The sequence below is a fragment of the Pelobates fuscus genome, chromosome 1, assembly GCF_036172605.1.
Source record: "Pelobates fuscus isolate aPelFus1 chromosome 1, aPelFus1.pri, whole genome shotgun sequence".
NCBI lineage: Eukaryota > Metazoa > Chordata > Amphibia > Anura > Pelobatidae > Pelobates > Pelobates fuscus.
In genome coordinates, this window is record NC_086317.1 from 393,903,205 (window position 1) to 393,922,290 (window position 19,086).

Genomic DNA, 19,086 nt, shown 5'->3' on the forward strand with positions numbered 1-19,086 from the left:
AAAAAGGTTTTGAAAGGTATAACTAAGGTTTCACCTCCACTCTCTACCATTAGATTACCTATAGATGGGCCTATCTTCAGGTCACTTAGCAATCTCCTTGACACAGCCCCATTCGACATCGGCACTAATACGGTGATTAAATCTGCTATATATCTCGCTTTCTACGGTTTTCTCAGACCTAGAGAGTTCACCGTAATTTGCCAAGGAGATATAAAGCTAAGTCTTAAAATATCACACCTCACTAAGATACAGGATCACTACCAACTTTCGATCCCTACAACTAAAACCAACCAATCACTACATCCTACTATAATTCCTCTCTTCCCTACTGATAATGCCTGGTGTCCGGTAAAAGTATTAGATCACCTACGGTCATCTCTGCACGATCACCCACAGGACTCTCCGCTCTTAACACTACAAGGGCACCCGTTAACCACCGCTAAATTGATGGTTCATATCAGAATTTTGTTAGCTAAGCTCGGACACAACCCGACGACATTCTCTGGGCACTCCTTCCGTATAGGAGCCGCCTCTGCAGCCTCTAGCACTAACACACCGGTCCATATCATCAAGAGACTGGGACGGTGGAAATCCTCCATATATACGGAATATATTCCACAGCCAGAGAAAGAGCTTCGCCAAGCTTTCAGGAACTTGGTTTAGTAAAAAAAATGCAATAAAGTGTGTATTTCTCAAATTTATCGTACGTTGGTTTTTCGGCACACCACAACCAACTTTGCTCACAGTTACTATTCATTACGTATTTAAATTCCGAGCACACAAATATATATATATATATATAAATATATAAATATATATATATATATATATATATATTTTTTTTTTTTTTTTTTTTTTTTTTTTTAAACCCACACCTTTTCTAACTTTGACCCCCAAAATCTGTTACGCATCTACAACCACCAAAACACCCATGCTAAATAGACAGACCACAAGAGCCACCAGCTTGCCCAATTCAGTTTGCCAGATTGGTTTTCTGGGTCTGTGTAGCATTTTGAGACCATATGGTAGCCCAGGAATGTAAAATAACCCCATCATGGCATACCATTTTCAAATGTAGACACACCAGTGTATTCAAAATGGGGTATATGTCCAGTCTTTTGTAGTAGCCACTTAGTCAAAAACGCTGGCCAAAGTTAGCGTTTTTGTTTTTTTATAAAATGTGTTTTGTTTTTCTCAATTTATATTCTATATAATACATGTGACCTACGACCCGGTCAATATGTGAGGAGTTAATGGATTCCCTGCTCTGGTGCCTTCGTCTATGTTCAGGGAAGTTACCCCAGACATAAACATGTGCACTAGAGCAGGGAATCCCCACAACGGCACGCACTTACGCCTGGTCGTAGATGCAAGCCGTGGTAAAACAGGTAGGTCATTAAATTAGGACCACATGTGTATGAATATTTTATTTTTTACTTTTTAGCAGCCTGGGGGACTACCTGAGAGATCAGACAGTCCCCCTGCTGGCAGCTCCTAGAGTCCTTTCGCAGCGATGTGATCATATGGCTCTGGAGGGTCATGTGATCATGGTGATCACATGGCCCTAGAGGGCCAGAACTGCTGGGGTCTCCGGCAGTCCCCCCCCCCCCCCCCCCCCCGACCATGATTGCCGGTCCAGGGCTCCTATTTGCCGGGGACGTACTAGATAATTCTGCGGTCCTTAAAGACGTTTTTTGTCCATGGGCATAAAGGGGATAGATAGAGATTGAATATATATATATATATATATTCTTTCTAAGTGGATTTTTTTTAATGTAAATATATATTAATATGAAAATAGTTAGAAAAAAAAATATTTTCCTATCAGATTAGAGGCAGTGCTTACACCATAGGGATATCCAATCTGGAGGGAAAAAAACAGGCAGGCAAATCTCCAAACATTTTAACCCCTCCCCTAATTACCTCCTTTCCAATAAGTAGCAGCTCCTCCTGATCATCCCCAGTTCTTTGCCTGCCTTCGGCAGGGGAGGTTATGCAGGAAGGTTCTCCAGGAAGCAGGTGAGAAGGGCTGAGGCTCGGGAGGCTCTGCTTCCTTGATGTTCGGGTAAGTAGCGTTTAACACGCCGGACGGCGTGGTCCCTCAGAATTTATTCCGTCTCTTGCCGTGCCAGGTGCCGGTCTGACGAAGGACGCAGGCGTGCGTCGGCTGGGAGGTCCTGTCGGTGGAACGCACACACAGGTTGCGTTGCGTTCCACCAGGGAGTCGCAGAGCGCTATGCACATGCGCAATGCGAACCTGGATTCAGGCGCCAAATTTGAACTTGGCGTTTTTGTTTGGTTACAGGACTTAAAAGGAGCATTACCAGCAGCAACCTCTGTTTGCCAGGAGCTCTCAGAACGGTTGCAAAGTGTGTTTCTCACCTGCCCTCCAACACACTCTCAGGCCATTTAAGGTAAGACTGATTAAGTTTTTATTTAAATGGTTCTAGCCTGAATCTTTAGGGAAAAATTTTGTTTATTTTCCCTTGTTTGTTTTCTGTTCCCAGTATATAATCCTGAAAATTTTGGATAAAGTTGCTGAGAAGGGGAAATGTACATCTAGCCAAGCATTTAATGTGCTCTGTGTGTGGCCATCTTATGCCAGATGGTTGTAAAAAGGAAACTTTGCTCTGTGTGTTCAAAGAAGCTTCAGAGGAAGCACAAAGAACAGAAATGTCCACTTTATCAGCTGGTTGCAACAAAGTATGCAGCAAACAGTTGTGGATATGTGGTCAGCAGCATTTCAGACAATCCAGGCTTCGGTTGCCCAGGATTCTCAGATTGTTATACATGCTAACAAAAGCCTAAGATCTTGGGAAGTTCCGATTCTAGTTTGGAACTAGTGGTTCTGAGTATGGCGATAATTCAGCAGTGTCTCATCAAATGAGGAATCTGCATTCCCAGTAGAATCCATTTGGGGTATTGATTAAAGAAGTGCAGTGGCATTTGAACTTGAGGAAACAGGGTAGAAGTCCAATAGGTTTCTTTTTCACCCACAGATTGGGGAGTTGATTTAAAAGATTGGAAAATTCCCAAGTCACATGCTGTTTATTGGCTAGACAGTTTTAAATCTCTCTTTTTCATAGAAGCAGAACAAGACTGTAAGCTGGATACTATCCCTGTAGTGGGCGTTCCTATTGCTCAAATAGGTAAGAAGACTACATTACCAATTGGAGATTCAAGCGGGCTCAAGGATGTCATGGATAAACGCATGGACTCCTCTTTAAAGAAGTTGTTCATCTCTTCTGCAGCCCAAGCTAAAGCTTTGATTACGGGGTCATCCGTTACCAAGGCCCATAAACTTGGTTGGAAGAACTAGAAAAGTGGATGCCTCTGCAGAAAGCCTGAAATTATCGGCCAAGAATATAGGTATTTCAACAGTCGCCAGAAGAGCGCTTTGGCTTAGAAATTGGTCAGCAGATGCGGCATCTAATAATTCACTGTGTGAACTGTCTTTTGAACCAGGTAGACTTTTCGGTTCAAAACTGGATGAGTTGTTGAAACAGATGAAGGAAGGAAGGAAAGCTTTACCAGTATCATATAGGAAGCAGTTTAGAAGCCGTAACGCAGAGACACTTCCCTCATTTAGAAGTTCCTTTCGTAGAAACTATTTCAAGGGTCAACAGAAAAGAGCCTTTGATTATAGGAAGAAGGAGAGGTTTACTGCCAAGAGAAATAAAAAATGATGACGCCAGGCCTGTAGGTGGAAGGTTGAGTCACTTCCTAGAGCACTGGAAAGAGACAACATCGGATCGCTGGGTCCTTACAGTGATGGAGCACGGATACGCTCTAGAATTATCACAAGCCCCAAGAACATGTTTCTATGTTCCGAGATTCATTCTCTAGATATGGAACTCCCTCTGATGCGGGAAGTATCGACTCTGTTACTAAAAAGAGTGGTGGAAGAAGTTCCTCTAAAGGAAAGACATCAAGGCACCTATTCAAGACTTTTCTTGGTGCCAAAACCAGATGGTTCGTTCAGACCTATCCTAGACCTAAAGGCCGTAAACAAGCGGATTATCAAAAAGAAATTCCTCATGGAAACAGTAAAGTCAGCTGCTCTGCTTATTCACCCATAAAGTTGGTTGCGTCCCTGGATTTGAAAGATGCCTATCTTCATGTACCCATAGCGGAATCCAGCAAAAGTATTCTACGGTTGCGGTGTGCTGCCAATCGGTAACCAAACATTACCAATTCAGAGCACTGCCTTTCGGCCTGTCACCAGCGCCCAGAGTATTCACGAAGCTTCTAGTAGTAGTTTCAGCTTTTCTAAGAGGTATGGGCATCGCTGTCATTCCATATTTGGACGACTGGCTGTTCATTGCAGAGTCCCAAGTTCAACTACAGTTAGACCTGGGGACAGCCATCAAATCGCTGGAAAAGCATGGCTGGCTAATAAATTTCAACAAATCGGAACTAGTGCCAGTTCAAAGGATCCAGTTCTTGGGTCTAATTTTGGATTCTATCGCGATGAAGTTATTACTGCCAGAAGAGAAGATACTAAAGATCAAGCGGTTAATCCGGAATCTCAGAGAAAAAAGTGTGTTTTCAATCAGAGAAGCCAGGTGCTTGCTGGGTCTGTTTACAGCCTCAATCCCGGCAGTCGGTTGGGCAAAAGCCAGAATGAGACCTCTACAAAGAAACATTCTGCAAGTCTGGTATCGACAGGATCTCGGCCTAGATGGGCTGATGAGGTTTAACGATCTAACTTTGAAAAGTCTGCAGTGGTGGACATTTTCTCGATTCCTCCACGAGGGTCTGTCATTCCGGATGAAGTCCTTCACTATCATAACAACAGACGCCTCTGCGCTGGGCTGGGGGGCCCATCTGGGAGACATAAAGAAGCAGGGGTCCTGGCAAGAGAAGGATATGAGAAGTTCCTCGAACTTCAGGGAATTAAAGGCCGTATGGATGGCACTCTTGGCGTTTCAGTTTCTCATCAAAGATCAACATATTCAAATTCGTTCAGACAATCGAACGACAGTGGCATATTTGAACAAACAGGGAGGTACGAGATCAACAAGATTAGAAAGCCTTTGTTCAATAATCATGCTGTGGGCAGAAGTGCACCTTATGTCAATCTCTGCAGTTCACATTTTAGGAAAGTTCAATGTGGTGGCAGATGCCCTGAGCAGGCATCATTTGAAACAAGCAGATTGGTCCCTGTCATGCAGAACTTTCAAGTTCATCACAGACCGCTTCGGTGTTCCAGAGATAGTCCTGATGGCATCCAGAGTGAACAGGAAGACAAGACGTTTTGCATCCCTAAATCCAGCAGACAGGCCGGATTTCATAGATTCCCTGTCAGTACCATGGAAGTTCAACCTGGCATATATCTTACCGCCAGTAGTGCTTCTTCCCAGAATACTTCAAAAAGTAAGGCTGGAAAATGTAAGTATTATCCTAATCCTTCCATGGTGGCCAAGAAGAAGTTGGTTCTCGGTTCTCCTGAACTTTCCGGGGGCCACCTTTTGGAAGCTTCCTCTTTCAGGAGTAATTCTAGAGGACGCCATGGTGCCTCTTCCGGCCCTTCGGAGATTCCGTTTGACGGCCTGGTTTCTGAACTCCAGATTTTAGAGAGTAAAGGTCTGGATCCTGAAGTTATAAAAAAATTTTTTTGGCATCTTACAAGGAATCTACTTCAAGGTTCTACGTTAGGATTTGCAAGTTTTTTCAGCGGTGTTGTAGGTTTGAAGTCAACCCTGTTTCCGCGTCCATCCAGAAGATTCTATGCTTCCGTCAGATGGGATTTGCAAAGGTCTTAAACCTGCTTCATTTAGATTACATGTTTCTGCTATCAGTTTCTTCTCCCTCAGATGTTTCACCTCGAATTTTCTGATTTCAAGGTTCTTCAGAGCTCTGACACGTTTGGTGCCCTTTGTTAGGGAAGCCTGTCCTCCCTGGGATCTGAATTTGGTCCTTTCCGCACTTTGAGTACCGCCTGTTGAACCATTGGAAGAAGTTTCCCTGAAGATGTTTTCGTTGGATACCGTTTTTTTTTTTTTTGGTGGCTATTCGTCAGCTAATAGAGTATGTGAGATCCGAGCGCTTCGGGAGTATTTTCCCTTTTTGGTTTTCATCAGGACAAGGAGGTTCTGAAGCTCGATCCTTCAGGTATCACTAAAGTTTTTTCTGTTGCCAATGTCAACCGAGAAGTGGTTTTGCCGACCGTTTGTCGGAATCCGTCTAATGCCTTGGTAAGTAATTTTCACTGCTTAGACGTAAAGATATGTCTTTGGCAATATCTAAAAGCTACGGAATCCTTCCGGTAGGATATCAGTATGTTTATCTTGTTCATAGGCACAAAGAAAAGGTATGTTGGTTTCGAAGAGTTCTCTGGCTAGATGGCTGAAGGATTGTATTCTGTTATCTTATTCTAAGAGTGGCACGGAATTTGCAGGCCCTATAAAGGCACATTCTACTAGAGCTGTTTCGCCGTCATGGGCTCTGCGTGCAGCTGCTTCTCCGTCTCGAATTTGTTCAGCTGCTATTCGGTCCTCTCTCCATACGTTCTCAAGACACTACAAATGGGACATACTGGCCTCGGAGTATGCAGCTTTTGGGCGCAGGGTGCTTCAAGCAGTAGTGAACTGAAACCCGCCCTCAGGATCTGCTTTATTATATCCCTATGGTGTAAGCACTGCCTCTAATCTGATAGGAAAAACATAAATTTTACTTACCGAAAATTTCTTTTTCCTGAAGATTAGAGGCAGTGCTACAATTCCCGCCCCTTTTTCTAATAAACTCAGTAATTTTGCAGCTATTTGGCTTATGTATTGTCTGGGGATGATCAGGAGGAGCTGCTACTTATTGGAAAGGAGGTAATTAGGGGAGGGGTTAAAATGTTTGGAGATTTGCCTGCCTGTTTTTTCCCTCCAGATTGGATATCCCTATGGTGTAAGCACTGCCTCTAATCTTCAGGAAAAAGAAATTTTCGGTAAGTAAAATTTATGTTTTTTACAGTTTATTTTTATAATAATTTAGATACACAATATATATATATATATATAAAAATAGAAAAAAATCCCATGCACTCACGCTTTAATGTTCCTGATATGCCGGGTGCCAAAGCCTGGACTCCAAAGATACATAGAACGCCAAATGATAGCTGCTCACCGGTCTTGTTTAAAATTCAAAAGTTTTATTTAATCATATTAAAAATCTGTGACCAACGTTTCAGTCCCCGCTCGGGACTTTCCTCAGGGTCAGACAATAAATGATAGGACAACACATATTGCTTGCAATGTATGTCAATATATAGCCATAACAATGATTGTAAGTGACTCACCCAGGTGCATGGTGTCCTCGGCGTTTCCGCCGTGTGTACTTCCGGGTATGCGCATTAGGTATCAGCTCAGCACTGCCCCCTTTCATCTACGTATCCGAAATTCTGTATTTCAAATAGGAAGTGGGCAGCATATTAACCGTGCGTATGGCCTCAGCTATGCTTCCGGGTGTGCGCGAGCACCTAACCCGTGACTCCACCTCCAGTATGGCACGTGACTGGTATCGTCACGTGACACGTGCCGTGTCGGAAACGGCAAGCGGGGCGTTGCTAAGCAACGTAGTGCGCATGTTACACCGGTTGTATGTAAACAAACTCGTGTATCATTTATAAGGACAAATGCATGTGAATACGATGTGATGAAAGTGATGTAATATTTAATGTGACATGGTCAGCTATTGAAAACAATAAATATGTATCTAATAGAGACATGTAATATATTTAAATCAAACTATATGACACAAAGGCTGCATCTCATAGGAGTGAAGCTGTATATGTTATTAAAGTGCTGTAGGAGATACTTTAGCAAGTAATTCATTAAAGTGATGACGTACAGTAATTAAAGTGCAAAGAATAGTGCTGAAAACCATGCAGTAGTAATGGTGCAAAACTAGTGTGTAAAGAACATAACTCTTAACGTCATAGCCATAACATATCAATTATATCATTAAAATATAAATACATGTCTACAACGCCCAAATAGGGGGTAATAGCTTGTATGTCTAAAATAATACTGGTACTGCATTAAGGGAGCCAAATAAATGAATAAATAAATGAAACAAGTTTTGCACCATTATTACTGCATGGTTTTCAGCACTATTCTTTGCACTTTAATTACTGTACGTCATCACTTTAATGAATTACTTGCTAAAGTATCTCCTACAGCACTTTAATAACATATACAGCTTCACTCCTATGAGATGCAGCCTTTGTGTCATATAGTTTAATTTAAATATATTACATGTCTCTATTAGATACATATTTATTGTTTTCATTAGCTGACCATGTCACATTAAATATTACATCACTTTCATCACATCGTATTCACATGCATTTGTCCTTATAACTGATACACGAGTTTGTTTACATACAACCGGTGTAACATGCGCACTACGTTGCTTAGCAACGCCCCGCTTGCCGTTTCCGACACGGCACGTGTCACGTGACGATACCAGTCACGTGCCATACTGGAGGTGGAGTCACGGGTTAGGTGCTCGCGCACACCCGGAAGCATAGCTGAGGCCATACGCACGGTTAATATGCTGCCCACTTCCTATTTGAAATACAGAATTTCGAATACGTAGATGAAAGGGGGCAGTGCTGAGCTGATACCTAATGCGCATACCCGGAAGTACACACGGCGGAAACGCCGAGGACACCATGCACCTGGGTGAGTCACTTACAATCATTGTTATGGCTATATATTGACATACATTGCAAGCAATATGTGTTGTCCTATCATTTATTGTCTGACCCTGAGGAAAGTCCCGAGCGGGGACTGAAACGTTGGTCACAGATTTTTTATATGATTAAATAAAACTTTTGAATTTTAAACAAGACCGGTGAGCAGCTATCATTTGGCGTTCTGTATATATATATATACATATACACACGTGTGTGTAATTTTAGTCTAAGTGTATTTTTATATTAATATGTATATATTAACCCCGTTACGGCGTTCTATGCCGTCGCGGCTTTAAAGCCGTTGCGGCGGCATAGAACGCCGTAACGGCTTGCAGCCCCAGGAGCAGAGGTGTACTCACCTCCGCCGCGATCCTCGTCTGAGAGCCCAGGCAGCCCCCCTCCGGCAAATGAGGCCCCCGGGGGCCATGTGATCGCTCTCAAAGAGCGATCACATGGCCCCCTATAGCTGGCTATGGATCTGCCAGCAGGGGGACTGTCTAAAATATTAGACAGTCCCCCTGCTGGTAGGTAGTGTAAAAAAAAAATATATTAAAATGTTCTAAAATAAATTAAATGCCTTTTTATATATATATATATATATATATATATATATATATATAATATGTATATATATTATATATATAATATATATACATATTATATATATGTAACGTCATACGTAATGTATTTTAATATTAATATTAGTATATATATTAATATTAAAATACACTTAGAATGACGTTACATATATATAATATGTATATATATTATATATATAATAGATCTACATATATATATTATATATATACGCATAATTACAATAATAAATAAATAAAATAATTAAATAAATAAAATATTGAAACAAAATATAAAATAAATTATATATTCATATGTAATTTCATTCTAACTGTATTTTGTTATTAATATATATATATATATTGGAAACAGAATACACTTAGAATGACATTCTATATATATCTATCTATATATAAAATACAAATAACCGCAAATATATATATAGAGATAAATACATATAATTACATAAAAGATTACATTAGTATACACGTAGAATTTATATACCTATGAATGCATATATATTAAAATTCTACGTGTATATTTAAGTAATTTTTTAACATAATTATGTCATTTGATTAATTAAAATTTGATTGACATGCCTGACAACACAGGGAGAAAGTGCAGAGAATTTAATTCGCAAGCACTAAATTAGACCCTGTAACTCTCCAAGACACCATAAAACCTGTACATAGGGGGTACTGTTTTACTCGGGAGACTTCGCTGAACTCAAATATTAGTGTTTAAAACTGGTAAATTGTATTACAACGATGATATTTTAAGTAAAAGTGACGTTTTTTGCATTTTTTACAAACAAACGGCACTTTTATGGACTATATTATTGTTGTAATATGTTTTACTGTTTTAAAACACTAATATTTGTGTTTAGTGAAATCTCCCGAGAATAACAGTACCCCCCATGTACAGGTTTTATGGTGTTTTGGAAAGTTAGAGAGTCACATATAAGGCTTGCATTTCATTTTTTTGACATTGAAATTTGCCAGATTAGTTATGTTGCCTTTGAGACCGTATGGTAGCCCAGGAATAAGAATTACCCCCATGATGGCATACCATTTGCAAAAGTAGACAACCCAAGGTATTGCAAATGGGGTATGTCCAGTCATTTTTAGTAGCCACTTAGTCACAAACACTGGCCAAATATTAGTTTTTTGCTTTTTTCACACAAAAACAAATATGAACGCTAACTTTGGCCAGTGTTTGTGACTAAGTGGCTACTAAAAAAAACTAAACATACCCCACGTTCAATACCTTGGGTTGTCTACTTTTTCAAATGGTATGCCATTATGGGGGTAATTCTCATTCCTGGGCTACCACACCGTCTCAAAGGTAACATTACTAATCTGGCAAATTTCAATTTGAAAATGGAACGTTCTATATTTGACCCTGTAACTTTCCAAAACACCATAAAACCTGTTAATGGGGGGTACTGTTGTACTCGTGAGACATCGCTGATTACAAATATGTGCATTTTGTTGCAGTAAAACCTAACAGTATTATGACATTTACAGCTAAAATGTGAGGCGGAACTACAAATTTAAAAAAAAAAAAAAAAAAAATTCTCAGTTTTTTTTAATTTTATTCATAATAAATTGTTTCATATACAAATATTTTATATGAAATGAAAGCCCTGTTTCTCCTGAACAAAATGATATATAATAAGTGTGGGTGCATTTAAAGAGGGGAACTACGGGTGAACAGACATATAGCGCAAATTCCAGTTTTTGTTTACGTTTTGTTTTGATCAGAACGTGTACTATTGACTCCGTCCTGAAGGGGTTAAGAAAAAAAAAAAATAATTTTTTTTTTTTTTTTAACTTTTATTAACCTTAAGCAGACTGATCACCGGCGGGGGAACAGCGGCGATCAGTAAGTACATGGGGAGGGAGGGTAGGGGTTAATAATAAAAAAAAAAAAAAAGTTTACTGAGTGCCTCGACCCCTCGAGATACTCCGTACAGGCAGAGCATCGGAAGCCTGCCTGAAGGCTTCCGATGCTCTGCTCCACACTGCTGGGCACCACGTGCGGCAACACGGAAGTGATCGCTCCGGGGGGGATCGATCACTCGGGTACACGGCAGTGTGTGGGGCATTACACTATGCCTCAATATCGTGGCATTGTGTAATATGTTTAGAGCGGCTGGAAGCGACCGTTTTATGTTGGACATACCTCATACATCCGCGATCCGTAGGGGGTTAAAGGCACCTTAGCCCTTCATCTCATTGAAAAGGTTATGGTGCTTAGAGTTCCCTAGAATAGTCCCTCTATTCACCATTAAAATAAATTTTGGAATTGCTTTGTGTGTCAAGTCTTTGTTTTCGCCCCCAACAGTTTCTAAAAACAGTTTCCACGTACAAATCCCCACTTTTATAACTAGGTTCCGAAATACCTCCTGAGTTTTCTTCTGCTTTTTATTAGCTCGATAGAGCCAACGCTTGCAGGTGCGGTGGGCCACAGCTGTACTACAGCTCAGTGAGAAGCCTTGGAAAGTCACAATCGCTGCAGCACTGAGGCATTTACATGGTCAACTCCCCAGCACAAATTCAAAAAAAAAAAAAAAAAAACTGTGCCTGGGAAAAAGGGGAAAGCTTGTGAAGGCTATAGACAGCAGATGTATTTCTATTATTATTTATTATTATTGCCATTTATATAGCGCCAACAGATTCCGTAGCGCTTTACAATATTATGAAGACACCCTCCCCAAGACAGCAGGCAGAAAGACTACAAAATGTTTTATTTGGGAGTATATCTACTAAATAGTAGGAAAAGAAAAAAGTTCTATGCAGTATTCCATTGAATTAAAAAACCTTTTACAATAAAGGAGGGCCCCCATGTGAGATGTGCCTAAGGTAGAGCGTAATGGTTTAAATATTTACCATACCAGAGATCAGTCACATGTTTTCACTCCAAAAATGTTTTAATGTGTTTTCTGTTGCACCAATATTTTCCTTTATCTGCACCCTTCCTGCATATAAATTGTTGCTATGTATATATGCTAAACATTGGCTTTTATAGAGATGGTCACACTTGCTGATGATCAATTAATCAAGGGTATTTGATTAGCTGCACCTGTCTTACTTAGCCTCTTAATTCCTATGGAAGCAGTAAGAGTGTACTTAGTTTTTCACACATGGCTTTTCCATTTCGGCTTTATTTTTGTGAAATAAATCAATACACGGTCATTTTGGTTCATCTAAGATTGCATTTACCTAATTTTAACAGCTTATAAGGAACAGTTTATTGTTATGATGTCCAGATATGTAAAGCCATAGAATTTAAAGAGTGTGCACTTTCTTTTTCCCCAATGAGATTATATATAGTTAATTAAAAGAAAAACCGATACAAAGCTTTCATGGGCCTCCTTTTTGGTCAAGGAATAAAAAATAAATAAAAAAAAGCATTCAAATTGAGAACGTATTTTCCCCTCATAATTCTAATTTCTCTTAACCCCTTAAGGACCAAACTACAGGAATAAAAGGGAATCATGACATGACGTGTCCTTAAGGGGTTAAAAGACCACTATAGTGCCAAGAAAACACACACGTTTTCCTGGCACTATAGGGTCTCTAGGTCCCCCCCACCGCCGGGCTCTAGGGGGTGGAAGGGCTTAAATCTTACCTTTTTTCCCCCCGCCGGGCACCCTCGGCGCGGGGAACTCTCCTCCTCCTTTTCGTAGTCATCATCATCGGCTGAATGCGCATGCGCGGCAAGAGCCACACGCACATTCAGCCAGTCCATAGGAAAGCATTCTCAATGCTTTCCTATGGACGCTGGCGTCTTCTCACTGTGAAAACACAGTGAGAAGCGCGGAAGCCCCTTTAGCGGCTGTCAATGAGACTGCCACTAGAGGCTGGATTAACCCATAGGTAAACATAGCAGTTTCTCTGAAACTGCTATGTTTACAGCAAAAAGGGTTAAACCTAGATGGACCTGGCACCCAGACCACTTCATTAAGCTGAAGTGGTCTGGGTGCCTATAGTGGTCCTTTAACTGAACATAATCAAAAAGAGGAATAACAAGTGACAGAAAGATGAGTTTAGATGTATTAAATACAGTAATAAATTTTTTTTTAAAAAGCACAACTGTACATACAGTAGTGCAATGACAGTTTTATACATAAGAAAACACCCCTCTCTGTCTCAGGGAAATCTCTGCAAGAAGCTCAAGGAAGCAAGGTGAATAGTCAGTAGAGGACCCACCTAAGAGTTTGCCTTGACGTGGCAGGTGGGCATCCCTCTCATGGCCATTGTCACTTTCTCCCCCTGCCTCTCTATGTCGCTTTGTTTCCCCACTAGCCATTCCATGCATCTCAATTCCCCCCCCCCCCCCCTGACGAAAATTGCAATTAGACGAAACACTGTATCCAATACATGTAACAAGACTATGGACACAAAGCGACAGAGGGGTGGGGGAGAAAGGCACGCATAAATGGTCCTGTGGAGAGAACGAGACACAGAGTGGCTGGGGAAGGGGCTGGGACACACACAAAGAAACAGAGGGTCTGGGGAATGGGCAAAAAAGACAGATCAGGGCTTGGTGGGGACAAACATCTGTTATTTCTCCAATTAAAAACTGCTAAACCTAAACTCTACCTGACTTTTAACCTAATCTTAGGAATGCTTCCCAAAACCACACGTCGAAGAGTCTGGCAGCCCTCCCATTGTGAATAAGTTTACTACTTGCTGCACCTGTGGGAGCTGTCAGACCAATGGCAGTGACTACCCCCCGTGTAGTGAGAATACATGGACCCCATGTTCCCCATACAGCTCTAGGTTAACTATGCCAAACGTGGGGAAAGAGGGAAGTACTTATAAGACATGTTGTGGTCTAAAGGCCCTGGAAACATACAGTCTTTTTACCTGAAGCTGAAATACACAATACACTGGGTAAAAGTAAGAGCTGCACCAGTAAAAGCCCGCAGGCCATTCCCAGGCCTCTTTCATTTTCCACTTCTCCCGCCATAACCGAGGACTTGAACGAGGCAGCGGCACCGAGGCTTGGAACGCAAGCACGGCTAATCACCAAGGCGCGCCCGTCACAGCCTTACAGAGCCGCGCGTATGGATGACGTAGAACGACAGGCGCGTAAAGGAACGTCACTGGCGCTGCCACCGTCTTCGCCCTGTAAGGAATGTGTCTGTCAGTACAGCTGGCAGTGCTGCAGCTAATGGGGATAACTGTAAGCCATGGGTATTATACTAATCTGTGAAAGATGTGTCAATTATCATAGGGCTACATCTGTTTTATTTTCCATTTCATTATAAAGCTTCTTTCCAAGGCTCATGGTGTGTCAGTCATGAACACAAAGGGACACTCCGGGCACCATAACCACTTCATATAAATAAGTTGTTATGGTGCCTAAACTATCCGTTTAAAAGAAAACGATTTTTTTTGCTAAAATTATATATATATATATTTATTGACATCTGTCTGACCCCACTTTAATCTTTAAAGATTTCCAATAAATAACCCATTATTTACCATTTTCCAGCGCAACGACTCAATTCTTGCAGCTGCCCAACCACTCCTTCCGTTAATCTAAATGCCTTTTGACTCCTCTTCAACTTCTCGTCCTTATTAATACTTAGAAACATAGAATGTGACGGCAGATAAAAACCATTCGGCCCATCTAGTCTGCCCAATTTTCTAAAATACTTTCATTAGTCTCTTATATCTAGGATAACCTTATGCCTATCCCACACATGCTTAAACCCCTTCACTGTATTAACCTCTACCACTTCAGCTGGAAGGCTATTCCATGCATCCACTACCCTCTCAGTAAAATAATACTTTCTGATATTATTTTTAAACCTTTGCCCCTCTAATTTAAGACTATGTCCTCTTGTTGTGGTAGTTTTTCTTCTTTTAAATATGATGATCTCCTTTACTGTGTGGATTCCCTTTATGTATTTAAATGTTTCTATCATATCCCCCCTGTCTCGTCTTTCCTCCAAGCTATACATGTTAAGATCTAATAGAGAAGCATTGTGGATGAGACGTTAATGTGCAGCAAGTGAGAAGCGCTGATTGAGTGTTAGACATCCTTGGCTTGTGTGGATGAGACTCTTTGCGGTGTAGTATGTGTGCATGTAAATAGGGCACATAGTGTGCTTGTGTGTATGTAAATAGGGGCTGTAAATTGTGTTTGTTGTTGAGTGGAGGCGGCAACAGAACTGGGCTCTTCTTGCTCTGCTCCCTCGCACACCGCTTAGTGATGCTGGAGCCGGAGTGACGTCATATTTAGGATCCTAGCATCACAGAAGGACACACCAGGGAACAAGAAGAGCTGAGGACATCACTCCTTTGCCGCCCAGCTAGAATATTAGCAGTTTAACTCCTTGGGGGCTCTAAGGTGGCCAGCTCTTGGCCCCACCAGGACGCAAGGCAAACAAAGCATTTACCTGGGTGCTTAGGGCAGCGTCTTTTGCTGCCCTAGGCAAATGCCTTGTTTGCCTTGCTGTAAATAAAGCCCTGGGTGGAAGAGAAAGGTTGTAATGGATAGAAGCTTTAGTGAAGTCATGCTGACTGATGGGCTTTAAAAATAAAATTCATTTAGAAAAATAAATAAAGTTTATTTCCTCCTTACCTTGAGCTGGGGAAGGGTGAATTTTGGATCCTGGTGGTCCGGTTGAAGTTCTTGCTTGTCCGCATTCCTTGTGATTTTTTTTTTTTAGATCTTTTTTATGATTTTAAGTTCTTTTAATCTAAACATTAAAATACTTTTTTGATGGATCTATTTTCAAATGGTCCCAGTGGACTTATTTGGCAAAAAATTTAATCTGAGAATAAATCGGAATTAGTTGGGAACTTTTCATTCTGGATGAAATTTCTAAATAAAGTTTCATATATATTTAACCAAATTATTACAATGTTCTGAGAAAATGTATTTCCGTATTTAGCTGTAGGTAAACTTAGGGCTGATGATCAATCAAAAAAATAACTAAATATATATATATATCATATGAGATTGTCTGGCGAGGGCCAATCTGATAGCCCCTCATTACATAATTTTGTACGTTAACGTTCATGGACAGAATATCTAGAATACATTTTTTAAAAAAAATGGATTTTCAAGTCTTATAAATCACTGGTTATAACCATTTGTAGGACTGAAGAAATACATTTTATAACTTACTAGGGATCGATCTATTTTCATTTTTTAGAGCCGATACCGATAATCTCTGAACTTCCACGCCGATAACTTACCGATACCGATATTGTGTACATTTACCATTTTGAAAAAAACTATTTCTACACAAATCTACTGTTAAAGGACCACTCTAGTGCCAGGAAAGCATACTCGTTTTCCTGGCACTAGAGTGCCCTGAGGGTGCCCCCACCCTCAGGGACCCCCTCCCGCCCGGCTCTGGAAAGGGGAAAAGGGTTAAAACTTACCTTTTTCCAGCTCTGGGCGGGGAGCTCTCCTCCTCCTCTCCGCCTCCGTTCCTCCCCGTCGGCTGAATGCGCACGCGCGGCAAGAGCTGCGCGCGCATTCAGCCGGTCGCATAGGAAAGCATTCATAATGCTTTCCTATGGACGCTTGCGTGCTCTCACTGTGAGAATCACGCAAGCGCCTCTAGCGGCTGTCAGTGAGACAGCCACTAGAGGAAAAAGGGGAAGGCTTAACTAATTGATAAACATAGCAGTTTCTCTGAAGCTGCTATGTTTATAAAAAAATTAGTTAACCCTAGCTGGACCTGGCACCCATACCACTTCATTAAGCTGAAGTGGTCTGGGTGCCTAGAGTGGTCCTTTAACTGAACATGTTTATTATTTATTTATTTTCAGTGTGTGTGTTAGTGTAGTGTGTGTGTATGTAGTGTGTACAATGAATGTGTAGTGTGTATAGTGAATGCAGAGTGTGTGTTTGTGTAGTGTGTATAGTGAATGCAGAGTGTGTGCTTGTGTAATGTGTATATAGTGAATGCAGTGTGTGTAGTGGATGTTTGTGTAGTGAATGCAGTGTGTGTTTTTGTGTAGTGTGTGTATAGTGGATGCAGTGTGTGTGTTTGTGTAGTGTGTGTGTGTGTGTATATAGTGAATTCAGCGTGTGTAGTGTGTACAATGACTGCAGAGTGTGTGTGTGTGTGTGTGTGTGTAGTGAATGCCATGAGTGTGTAATGTGTATATACTGAATGCAGTGTGTTTGTGTAGTGTGGGTGTATAGTGGATGTAATGTATTTGTGTAGTCTGTGTCTAATTAATGCAGAGTGTGTGTGTTTGTGTAGTGTGTATAGTGAAATCAGTGTGTTTGTGTAGTGTGTGTATATAATGAATCTAGTGAGTGTTTGTGTAGGTATGTAATGTGTGTAAAATGGGGGGGCATAATTTTTTTTTTTTAACTTTTTTTTTTTTACTATTTAATGTTTTTACATTTTGTTTTATTCCCCCTTACCTGGCCAGGCAGGGGGGGATATTGCATTCCCTGTGGGGCCCAGCAATACTCTTATTTCCCTTCCCAGCAGCTCCCCTGTCTAACTCTTGTGGCCTGCGTGACGCACGGAGCCTTGCCATGGTAACCAGTGGCAATGTTCTTACAGCCGCGGGACTCGCGAGAGTTAGACAGTGGAGCTGAAGGGAGCTGCTGGGAAGGTAAGTAAGAGTGTGCTGGGCCCCCCAGGACCCGAATGACGGCCCTGGTCTGCATTATCGGCAATATCGGTATCTTTGTGTTTACATTGCTGCCTAGGAACAACTCTAGTGGTAGTCACTCATCTCTATGTGGACTGTTCAGCATGGACACTGAAATAGGAAGCTCCTCTAATGAGAATCTGTGTGACTGACACCAGAGGTGTTACTAAGCAGTAATGTAAACATTTTCTTTTCTCTGAGAAGCCTGCAGGGGTATGCTATAGACAGCAGAACCAATACATTAAGCTGTAGTGGTTCTGGTGACTTTAGTGTCCCTTTAATACTGAATGAGGGTCTCTGGCTTTGCACAGCCTAGCTCTTTCTGAAGTGATGGCTAAGGCAGAGATTACTCAATTCCTGTGTGTATATAATGAATGTGTGTGTTTATGTAGGTATGTAATGTGTGTAAAATGGGGGGGCATTATTTTTTTAACTTTTTTTTTTATATTTAATGTTTTTACAGGTAATGGGTGCTGTGTTAGGCTGAAAACAGCTGACCTTCTTAACCATTTTTCAGTCACCCATTGCTGCTCAGGCTAATGTGTCCTCATTAGCCAAAGCAGTACAGAGAGACTGAGCTGCTGGGGACTCCCGTTTAGCACTAAAACAGTTAAGCACTCAATAGAGCAATGGCAACAGGGCGCTAGATATTATAACTACCTGAATGAAATAAAGTACAGTATCCCTTTAATGACCATCTTGACATTAAGATAAAAGTGACACATCATTATGAATGCATTAAGAAAGTCATGCAAGAGAATTGTAAACAAATCAGCTTGATCTCTGTCATCTTTCTTAAATGACTGAAGAAAAATAAATGGTTCGCAAAAAGAAAAACAAAAATTTAACTTCATACCGTGAATCAATAAAATAATTGGCCATCTATGGTAGAGTGCACAAAGGTGCAGATGAAATGTTGGTCTGTTGCCTGAGAAATAGCTAATTTATCACTCATTAAATCAGCTTGTTGGAATGGTGCAAAATACATGGATGTGTTCACCATGGATGAGACGAGTACGGCTAGAATATGGTGGCAGTACACAAATGGGTTGTACTTCCCTATGCTGCGGCAAGTAGTCTGAAAAAAATAAAAAGTTTTACATTCGCTCATTCCATTCACCATATATAGCCCAAAGAGCTGATCACTAGCCCAGTTCTTTTTGTCCCAGCACAGGA

General features: G+C 41.0%; 1 protein-coding gene across 1 annotated transcript in view; it reads right to left on the reverse strand.

Moving 5' to 3' along the window:
- NEMP1 (nuclear envelope integral membrane protein 1) overlaps positions 1–14,290 on the reverse strand; it is a 59,870-nt gene extending 45,580 nt beyond the window's left edge. The window contains exon 1 of the mRNA XM_063444767.1: positions 14,140–14,290. Within this exon, the coding sequence (XP_063300837.1) occupies positions 14,140–14,242 (103 nt within the window). The 5' untranslated portion in view covers positions 14,243–14,290. The remainder of the gene's footprint in view (positions 1–14,139) is intronic.
- Between the last annotated feature and the right edge of the window lie 4,796 nt (positions 14,291–19,086).